This window comes from Entamoeba dispar, genomic scaffold (assembly GCF_000209125.1).
Source record: "Entamoeba dispar SAW760 scf_1105229459617 genomic scaffold, whole genome shotgun sequence".
NCBI lineage: Eukaryota > Evosea > Mastigamoebida > Endamoebidae > Entamoeba > Entamoeba dispar.
In genome coordinates, this window is record NW_001853782.1 from 1,594 (window position 1) to 11,485 (window position 9,892).

The following is a 9,892-nucleotide window of genomic DNA, read 5'->3' on the forward strand; positions in this document are numbered from 1 at the left end:
ATATATTATAAAGAATATAAAAGAAATATATATTAAAATCATTAAGTAAAGATTATATATTAATAAAGTTTGATTAAGAAATGAATTAATGATATTAAGAGTTGGATATGAATTAAAATTAATAAGAACATTAATATTTTATGAATGGAAGATAATGAAATAAGAGAAATAATGAAAATGAATAAAAATGAATATGGAAGAGATTTTATAAAGTATGTAGTAAGAGAATTAATAAAAATGAATTTAATGAATTATATTTTTATTGGTACAAAATAAGAATGAATCATCTATAATAATAAAATATTTAAATATTAAATTTAATGAAATATATATTAATAAATTCAAATTAAATATTGTAAATATTCATTTAATAATTTATTTTGAAAATGAAATGAATATTATGAATTTAACAATTAAAATAATGATGAATATTAATATAAAAATGAAATAATTATAATTATTTAAAATAATCTAAGAAATTGGTATATTTATATGAATTAAGAAATCATTGATTACATTAAATGTTAAATTAAAGTGGTATAGTATTTGTATTGATAAAATATCATCAATTGATCATATATTATTAATTTGTATTATAATTAACATTGTATAATTTGATAAACATGATTTAATATGAGAATATATTTTGATATGTGTTAAATTAAAATATAAATAATTATAATGAATGATGATGAAATAGAGAATAAAATAAATGAAAATGAAATGAAATTAATATTCAATAAAAATGAAATTAGTAAATTCAAAAAAAAAGAATGAAAATAATAAAGTGTTCATTATATTGATTCATCAAATAATTAATAAAAGCGATGGAATATTTCATAAAATACTAGATATTTATATAGAATATAAAATAAACAAATATGATTAATAAATGATATAACAATAATATATGATAACAAGATAATTCTAGTATTTATTAACAATCTTGAAATGTATGGATTTCTCCTTGAAAATTTAAAACAATTTAATAAACTAAAATAAAGTAATTCCAGTAATAATAACAATAAATTGATTAGTGAATAAAGATTCAATAAGAATGTAAAAGAACAATGTATAATAATTCAATATGAAATAATAGGAAAAGATATAATAATTAAAAACATGAATGACTTAATGAAATATTGTGGAGGTCATAAGAAGTGAATATAGAGATATAGAAGTAACTCATGATTATGACTTGGTAGAGAGTGAAGAATGTAATCTCACTTGAACAAAGTGAAGAGATGAAACAAGAACTATTGTTACTTGTTTTATTAATTTTTATTTATATTTATTCTTCTTTTTCTATTTTGTTTATTTCTCTTATTTCTTTTTTGTTTATTATTTCATTTTATTTTATATTTTGTGTATTTATTATTTCTATTCTCTTTATATTTTTGTTTATTCTTATTCTTTTATCTATTTTTATTTTTTCATATTTAATTTCTTTATTCTTCTTTTTATTTATTTCTTTATTCTTTATATTATTCATTCTCATTTGTTTGTTTTCTTATTATTGTTGTTTTCTTATTATTCTTATTTACTTTATTTCTTTATTCTTTATATTATTCATTATATATTTGTTTATGTGTGTTCATTGATTTATAATAATAATAATTATTATTAATAAGTAAGAATAAGTTTAATTTAATGAAATATTCTTGATTTTATTTAAAATTTGATATTTATATTTTTAAATGATTTTAAAACAAGTGAATATTTTATTTCCATTGAATATTTTCAATTAAATTGTTCATATTTATTATATTCATATTTATTATATTCATATTTATTATATTCATATTTATTATATTCATATTTTATTATGATTAATATCAAATTCTTATTTTATATAAAAATTAAATTATTTCTTTTTCATTTATCTAAATTCCCTTCAATTCGTGCTTTCATCATTTTCATTCTTCTTTTCATTTCTTCTATTTCTCCACTTAAATATTCAATATCATTTGCATTTCGTTCAAATACACTTTTAATCACTATTTTGTTATTTTCTTCTTTTTCTTTTTCTTTTCTTAACAAACTTTCTAATTCATTATTAATTTCTTTTTGTGCACAACTACTATATGTTTTATCTATCCCTTCTATCATCTTTTCTACTTCTTTTTTACTTTTTCGATATTTCTCAACAAGAATAGGTTGACTATATAATTCTTCTCTTCCTACTTGATGTTCAATCATTTCTCGTGTCTTTTCTCCTTCTTCTTTTAATTCTTCAATCTTTCTTTTACTATTAATCCATTCCCCTTCGATATTTCGTGTTTCTTTAATCACTTCTTCTATCTCTTTTTCTACTTCTTCTGTACTTCTTAATTCTATCTTCTCTCGATAATACCCTTCCATACTTTTCTTCTCTATAAATCTCTTGATCGTTTCTAAATCTTCTCTACTAAAACTTCCTACTATCATCTTCCCATTCACTTCTTTCCTATTTCTATCTTTATTTTGATTATTCCCATTTGTATTCGTTTGATTAATTATACTTGTGTTCGTTTGATTAATTATACTTGTGTTCGTTTGACTGAATGGATTTGTATTCGTTTGATTAAACAGACTTGTATTAAACATAACTTCTCTTATTCTATTTTTCTCAGTTCTTTTCCTTTTCTCTTTTATCTTCTTTTTTTTGTTATATTTAACATTTTTAAATTGATTAATAATTTTTATTTTAGACTAAAAAATTAGTTATTGGTATCTATCAAATGACTGATAAGTTGAGTAAAATTGCTGAGTTAAAAGCAAGACTGGCAAAGAGAAAAGAGCTTGCAGAAAGTGTAAAAATAACTCAGGAAGAAAAGAAACCAAAGACAGACAATGTTTCAAAGGAAAGAGTCGAAAAGTTTCTTGAAAATACTCCTAAGGTTGTTCCATTAAAAAAAAAGATGAGAGGCTTAAAATTTGATCAAGAAATAATAGAGAAAAGGGAAGAAGAAAAGAAAAGTGAAAGGATACATTACCAACTCATCCAAAAAGGAATTTTAAAAGGTAATGAAACGATAGAAAAAGAAGGGGTTAGTGAACCATCAGGTCAAATAGAATGGTGGGATAAAATTTATTTTACTTCAGACCAAATAACAGATTACCCCAACCTTGAAATGAAAGAAGTTGAATCAATTTTGAATGGTGTTGATGGCGTTGTAAAAGTGAGTGTTATAGACAATAAAATTGAACACCCTGCAAAACAAGAAATAATTGACTCTGGGGCTATTCAAATCAAGACCATCTTAACACCAAAAGAACAGAAACGATTAAGGAAATTACAAAGAAAAGAACGTTTTGAAGAAGAAAGAGAAAAAATTATGATGGGAGTAATCGCACCACCAAAAGTCAAGTTAAAACTATCAAACATGGCAAAGCTTTATCCAGAAGAAATAGTGATCAACCCTAGTGGAGTAGAAGAAATGGCTCGAAAAGAGATGGAACTTAGAAAACAAGAGCATGAAAGACAAAACCATGAAAGAATGAAAACCCCAGCTGAAAAGAAAAAAATAAAGAAAGAAAAGAATGAGAAGGCTATTGAGACTCAAGGAATTTTTATGGAAGGGTTCAAATTTAAATCAATTGATGAAAAGATGATCAACAAATGTCGTCACAAAAGCAAAGAACTTTTTATGAAAGGAGTTATATTATACACCGACTCCAAGGGATTGATTATAGTTGAAGGGACTCAAAAGTCATTAGTTAAATTTGAGAAAATGATAACTAAAGAAAATCAAAAGATTGGAGAAAATCAATACATTAAATTATGGGAAGGAAAACGCCAATCTTTTTCTTTTAATTCATTAACAAGCGAAAGATATGTAGAAGAGAAAAGTGTGATTGAAATTTTACAATTAAAACAATTAGAATTTCTATGGAAAATTATTTGAACTGTTATTAAAATTTTTCTGTTATACATAATTTCGAAAAATTTAAGAAAAAATACGAAAAAAAAAAAGAAAATGATGCTTAAATCATCATTTATAATAAAAGAGTTATTAATAATTGATAAGATAAATGTCAATGATGTGTAAAAAAGGTGTTCAACTTTAAATTCCATAAATACTATGTCAGGAGAGTTTGTGTATAATTTAATTTTGTTGTGACTATAAAGAAAAGGATTGGTATTTATTGATAGAAATACTATTGATTTAAAAGAATACGAGAACTCACCACTTATGCCTAAATTTAAAGAGCTAAATGAAAAGTTAGGTAGTCCTGAAGAAGTTAAAAAATTGGAAATTGACTTAATGATGTTTTATGATGAAAAAATAAAAAATGTTCAAAAACAATGCAAGGATTTAGTTGACAAGGTTAGACAAACTAGAGATGAAACCAAAAAAGAAAATCAGGAGTTAAAAAGTGCAATCCCTTTAATGAGAGAAAGCGTTGATAAAGAGAAAAAGTATTACCAAGAGCAATACTTGAAAAAAGAAGCAGAGACCAGTGCTCATAAAAAAAGAGTTGAAGAGATTGAACTTGAAAAAAAATTAATAGAAGACCAATTGAATAAATTACAAGAAGAAAAACAAGAAACTGATAAGGAAAGAGACTTAGCAGTTGATGAAGTGATAGAGTTAAAAGAAGAGTTAAAAAAAGAAAGGTCTGATCTTGCTAACTTTAAATATAAAAACGAAACGTTAGAAGTTCAATTAAAAGTTGAAAAGAAAAACAGAACAGAAGAAGTTGCAGAGTTAAAAAGCCAATTTAATAAAAATCAAAGGGTTAAGAAAGAATCAGAAAACAAACTTAATAAAGAAATAGAAAATTTAAAACAGAAAAACATAGAGCTAACTAAAAGTTTAGAAGAAGAAAAGAAAAAAAAAGAAGATGCTAAAGAAATAGTCAGAGCAGAGTTAACTGCTTCTTTTAAGAAAATGTTGCAATTAGTTAAAGAAGAAAAAGAAAAAACTTACCAGATTGAAGTTAAGCAATTAAAAAGAGAAATTGAAGAGTTAAAAAAGAGAAAAGGAAATGAGATGAGAAACGAAATTCAACCATTGAAAAGAAAAATTGAAGCAATGGAACTTGAAAAAAAGGAGGAGGAAGAAAATCATAAAAAAGAAATAAACGATTTTGAATTACAAAAACAAAAAGAAATAAATGAAACAAAAGAAATGTTGGGACGTGAGATTAACCAATTAAAACTTGAAAAAGAAAATACAGAATACAAACTTGGTATTGAATTAAAAGAGCAAAAAGCTGAAATAAAAAAATTAAATCAAAAAATTACTGGTAAAGAAATGAAAGAAAACAAATTGTTAAATCAAATAGAATTCGTTAAAACAGAAATATCCAAAAAAGAAAAAGAGATTGATGAGAGGAAGAAAGAAGAAGAAAAACTCAAAATAGAAATTGAAAGTACTAAACAAGAAAATAAACAATTAACAGAAGAACTAAAACTTAATGAAAAAACTCTTCAAGAAACTATTAATCAAAAAGATAGAGAACTTAAAAAAGTTAATGATGAATTATCTCAAATTAAAGAAGCTAATGAAAAAATTGCATGTGAACTTTCTGAAGAGAAAACAAATAACAAGAACCTTGAAAATGAAATAACAAACATTAAAGAAGAAAAAAAACAGAGAGAAGATGAAGTGATATCACTTAAAACTCAAATGACAGACATAATAAATAAAAATAATGCGTTATTAAAAGAAGAACAGTCCAAACTTAATGACTCTCAAAAAGAAGTGAAAAGGTTAAGTCAAAATTTAGAAAAAGTTAAGGATGAGACAACCAAGATTTTATTAGTTGTTGATCAAATGGAAAAAGAAATGGACACATTTACTATTTGGATTTCTTTAGAAGAAAGTTTTTTGGGAACCCAAAAAACTATTCAATTAAAACATGGATTGGTAACGGAAGAGTTACTTATCCCTATTCCAAGTGGAATTAAAGATAAAGAACAAGTGAAAGTCGGAGATTACACATTTACTATAAGAATTTTCCCACACAAATATTGTTGGAGAGAAGGTGATGATTTATATATCAACATTAAGGGTTGTGATTTTTTCACTCATCCTAGTGGAAAGAAATTTTCTGTTATCAATGAAATGCATAAAACAAACAAGTATCTTTTAAAAACAAATGGAAATGACCATTGGGGGTACAACAAAATAGGTGATTGTTATTTAGTCAAAGAAAGACCAGAAGAAAAAGAATCTATTAGTAATAAAGTAGAGGAATTAAAGACACAATATCTTGATGAAAAAAATACGTTAATGCAAGTTATTAAAAAGACTCAACAAGTACTTCTCGAGGATTACAATGTAAAAGAAAATGATCTCAAAAAGCTTTATGAAAATAAATTACAACAAGTCAATAAAAAAGAAAAAGAAATTAATGATAAAGAAATTCAAATTAATAATAAAGAGAAACAAGTTAATGACAAAGAAAAACAAGTCAATGATAAAGAGAAACAAATCATTGATAAAGAAAAAGAACTTAGTGCTAAAGAAAAACAAGTTGATAATAAAGAAATTCAAATTAATAACAAAGAAATTCAAATTAATAATAAAGAAAAACAAGTTAATGACAAAGAAAGAGAAATCAATGATAAAGAAAGAAAAATTAATGATAAAGAAAGAAAAATTAATGATAAAGAAAGAAAAATTAATGATAAAGAAAGAGAAATAAACCAAAAAAAAGAACAATTAGATACACGTACAAAGGAACAAGAACAAAGTCTAAATAAGAAATTAGAAGTAGTTTATAATAAGGAAAAACAACTCAACCAAAAAATAGATGAATTCAAAACAAAAGAGACTAGAATCAAACAACAGCAAGAGAGTCTTGAAAGAGAGAAAGAGGCTATTAAAAAACAAAATGAAGTACTGATCAAGAAATTAGAAACAAGTATTAACATTGTCAGTGAAGAACAAAAATCAAAATGGACTAATGATTTAGCGATTTTTGAGACAAACAAAGACACGTTAAAACATCATATAGAATATACATTGAATAAACAACTTGATGGAAAAGGAAATGTTGAAGAAAAAGTAAACAAGTTATTTGATGAGTTGTCTCAAAAAACACAAATTCTAGAGGACGTTCAAGCCATTTTAAAAAAGAATAAAAGTAAGGTAGTTGTTAGTTCTCTAATTATTGCGGCAGGTATTTTTGCTATTTTTGTAGGTATTTTTATTAGCTTTACTAACACTGATGATACTGGTAATACTGGTAATACTAAAACTAGTTAAGATGTTACTTTTTTTATAATTTTTGTTTTTTTAATAACAACAAAACTTTAAAAGTAAAAAGTTAATGAAGAATATTAGTATCTGAAACAGTTCTCATGTTTGCAGGTCTTGAAGTTAATTTTCTTGTTAAACGCTTTGGCCTCATTTCATTCTTAGAATCAATTCTTAATACCTTGTCGAACCATTCTTTATTTACTATTAAATATAAGTATTAAATTTTATTGGTATCTAAATAATAATTAAAAAAACAAACGTTTTTGAGTTGTTTTAATTTCTTTTTTCAACTTTAAAACATCAGCCTTTTCTTTCATTTTATCGGTTGTTTTTTGTTTATACAATTCTAATTTCTTCTTTAATTCTTCATCAGACTTTCGTTCTTCTGGTGTGAGCATAGACTCATCTTCTTCTTTAACTGCAACCACAAGCTCAGATAATATGTTAACAAGCATTTCCATCATTGTTGGTAAAGAATAGCTGAAACAATCAAAGAAATCAGGGAAATTAAATGGATGATCAACATACTCGAATTGCTCAAAACAAATATTTTCTAAATTAATCTTTAATATTGATGCTTTATTCTGATACATGTCACAATAATTTGGTGCTGAAAAAACGGTAATACATGGTGGTATATCAGTGTTTTGTAAGAAGTAATGTAATTTAAATCCATCCTCCATTACTTGATGTGCACGAACAACACAAATGAGATCATTTTTTTCAAGAAAATTTAATAACCCACGTGGTCCATATAATACAGAAGTTTGTCTCAAATGGTTATCTGCAAAATCAGTAGCAAGCCATGCGTCCAATCTTCTTTTTTCCATTGTTTCTGGATGTTGTGGTTCTTCCAAAGGATCAGACCATAAAATATCACACATTGGCCCTCTTGATGGGGGTTCTTGTACTCTCTTAATTTCATTGTATTGAGATAATCTAGTGAGAAATGGGCTAATACCACCATGAGTACAGAAAAATCTTCCAAGAGAATTTCCTTCCACTAAAGCAGCTAATGGTAGAGCATCAAATAAATCATGTATTTCATTTAATAATTCAATACTATGATATTTGTATTCACATTCTAAATTAAAAGTCATACTTTCTGTCATCATTTTACTTTCATGATTTCCTCTTAAAAAGAAAAATTGTTTTGGGTAATTAATTTTATGAGCCATTAAGAAAAATAAAACCTCACATCCAAAATCCCCTCTATCAACATAATCTCCGAGGAATACATATTTATTATTTTCAATAGGTTTAGTAATATCAAAAATTGTAAGTAAGTCATAAAATTGCCCATGAATATCTCCACATACAATAACTGGTGCTTCTATAGTAATCATATTTTCTTCTTCCAACAATAATTTTTTTGCTTTTCTAACAAGTTCTAAGGCACAGTCAATTGACAACCTTCCTTCTCTGAAGAAATGATTTCTTAATAACCCAATATTAATCTTTCCATCATCCCCAAATAACATATTTTTTTGTAGTGGTCGTGTTTCAATAGAAAAGTGTGTATGAATAGTTCGTTCACCAACATTAGCCGGTGTGTATTGTTGATGTGTTTTCAGACTGTTGAGTTAATAATTTTTTTAATCCAAATATGTCCACATATAATCAAAAACTTTAATAGTTTTATTCAATAAAAAAAATTAAAACAAACAACTCTCCTTCAGCAGGTTTACAACTTGCTACAGATTCAGATTTAATTAATTTGGGTCGAACAAATTTTTTCTTTTCGTGTTGTATTATGTTAACAACCTTATTTGGTGATTCTGTTGTTGGTTGCATCACAGAAAAAGCTTTAAATTTTAAGATCAACAAAATCCAATCTTTTCCTCAGTTTCTGACTATTTTTCCTTATTTACAAAAAAACTTTCAAGAAGCCCAATCCTTTAGTTTTTATTTATTTATTAATAATTAATTATATAATATTTACTTCTTTTTCTAAAACAATACAGTTTTACCAATTGTTTTTTACTCTGTTAATAAAATGAGTAATGAACACAACGAAATCATAACCGATTAGGTACACGCAAAACATGATATTAACTTTGCTTTATTTTTTTTTAATGACCCAAAACAAAAAAAAGAAAGGACACTGGTTATTAATAAAATTACAGGGTAATACAAAAATGGATAGAGATGTACGGTATTAAAATTATCATAAGATTTCTATCAAAAAAGTTGAAACTTTTGAATAAAAGAAAATATTATTTTAAAAACATATTTTCAAAAAAAGATATTTATTCCAAAGAAAAAATGTTATAAAAAATTTTAGAAATACTAAAAAAAAGGGGAAAAAATGATTAAATTAGGAGCTTATGGTTTGTAGTTATAATCAACTCCAGCTGAGCAAATAGAAACATCTCCTCTATATTGTTTCATAGATGGGCTAGTCCATCCACCAAATGATGAGAAATCAGAGAATGATGGAGAATTATCATAATGTGGATACCATAATGGAGTAGATGATGCATAAGCATATTTGTAAGATGATCCAAAGAGATTTCCCCAATAATATTTAGAACCATAAATACCATGGACAATACCAATAGCTCTAGCTTCATTCATCATTTCCATTAAATAACGTTGGTTAGTAGAAGCAGATGAAGTCCAAGTACCTTCAATATCAAACCAAACTCTCTTTACTTTCAAACTATATTGACCAACCTTTTGCCAGAAAGTTCTAACTT

At 25.1% G+C, this 9,892-nt stretch overlaps 5 protein-coding genes across 5 annotated transcripts in view, besides 18 other annotated features; 2 read left to right on the plus strand and 3 right to left on the minus strand.

Annotated features, from left to right (window-relative positions):
* Positions 1–67: part of a sequence feature (AT_rich) that runs on past the window's edge.
* Positions 68–226: 159 nt separating this feature from the next.
* Positions 227–264: a sequence feature (AT_rich).
* A 24-nt stretch (positions 265–288) lies between these two features.
* Positions 289–471: a sequence feature (AT_rich).
* Positions 472–575: 104 nt separating this feature from the next.
* Positions 576–603: a sequence feature (AT_rich).
* Positions 604–657: 54 nt separating this feature from the next.
* Positions 658–789: a microsatellite.
* Positions 790–851: 62 nt separating this feature from the next.
* Positions 852–912: a sequence feature (AT_rich).
* A 372-nt stretch (positions 913–1,284) lies between these two features.
* Positions 1,285–1,466: a microsatellite.
* Positions 1,467–1,606: a microsatellite.
* Positions 1,607–1,709: a sequence feature (AT_rich).
* Positions 1,710–1,755: 46 nt separating this feature from the next.
* Positions 1,756–1,827: a microsatellite.
* Position 1,828: 1 nt separating this feature from the next.
* Positions 1,829–1,870: a sequence feature (AT_rich).
* Positions 1,871–1,875: 5 nt separating this feature from the next.
* Positions 1,876–2,586, minus strand: EDI_263430 (uncharacterized protein; the record flags this gene model as incomplete). Its single annotated transcript, XM_001735959.1, has 1 exon — positions 1,876–2,586. One exon carries the CDS (start codon positions 2,584–2,586, stop codon positions 1,876–1,878), a length of 711 nt encoding a protein of 236 aa, XP_001736011.1.
* Positions 2,587–2,588: 2 nt separating this feature from the next.
* Positions 2,589–2,646: a microsatellite.
* A 1-nt stretch (position 2,647) lies between these two features.
* Positions 2,648–2,689: a sequence feature (AT_rich).
* Positions 2,690–2,720: 31 nt separating this feature from the next.
* On the plus strand, positions 2,721–3,887 carry EDI_263440 (U4/U6 small nuclear ribonucleoprotein Prp3, putative; the record flags this gene model as incomplete). Its single annotated transcript, XM_001735960.1, has 1 exon — positions 2,721–3,887. The coding sequence occupies one exon, from the start codon at positions 2,721–2,723 to the stop codon at positions 3,885–3,887; it is 1,167 nt and encodes a 388-aa protein (XP_001736012.1).
* Positions 3,888–4,064: 177 nt separating this feature from the next.
* On the plus strand, positions 4,065–7,199 carry EDI_263450 (uncharacterized protein; the record flags this gene model as incomplete). Its single annotated transcript, XM_001735961.1, has 2 exons — positions 4,065–4,075; positions 4,136–7,199. 2 exons carry the CDS (start codon positions 4,065–4,067, stop codon positions 7,197–7,199), a joined length of 3,075 nt encoding a protein of 1,024 aa, XP_001736013.1.
* Positions 6,510–6,653: a microsatellite.
* Positions 7,200–7,207: 8 nt separating the features above from the next.
* Positions 7,208–7,236: a sequence feature (AT_rich).
* Positions 7,237–7,260: 24 nt separating this feature from the next.
* Positions 7,261–8,987, minus strand: EDI_263460 (serine/threonine protein phosphatase 2B catalytic subunit, putative; the record flags this gene model as incomplete). The annotated part of the gene is made up of 3 exons (XM_001735962.1): positions 7,261–7,394; positions 7,453–8,768; positions 8,860–8,987. 3 exons carry the CDS (start codon positions 8,985–8,987, stop codon positions 7,261–7,263), a joined length of 1,578 nt encoding a protein of 525 aa, XP_001736014.1.
* Positions 7,387–7,447: a sequence feature (AT_rich).
* Positions 8,988–9,095: 108 nt separating the features above from the next.
* Positions 9,096–9,134: a sequence feature (AT_rich).
* A 261-nt stretch (positions 9,135–9,395) lies between these two features.
* Positions 9,396–9,492: a sequence feature (AT_rich).
* Positions 9,493–9,518: 26 nt separating this feature from the next.
* The window catches only part of EDI_263470 (uncharacterized protein), a gene marked incomplete at both ends in the record, with an annotated part of 616 nt that continues 242 nt past the window's right edge, over positions 9,519–9,892 (minus strand). Inside the window, one exon of the mRNA XM_001735963.1 lies at positions 9,519–9,869. Within this exon, the coding sequence (XP_001736015.1) occupies positions 9,519–9,869 (351 nt within the window). The remainder of the gene's footprint in view (positions 9,870–9,892) is intronic.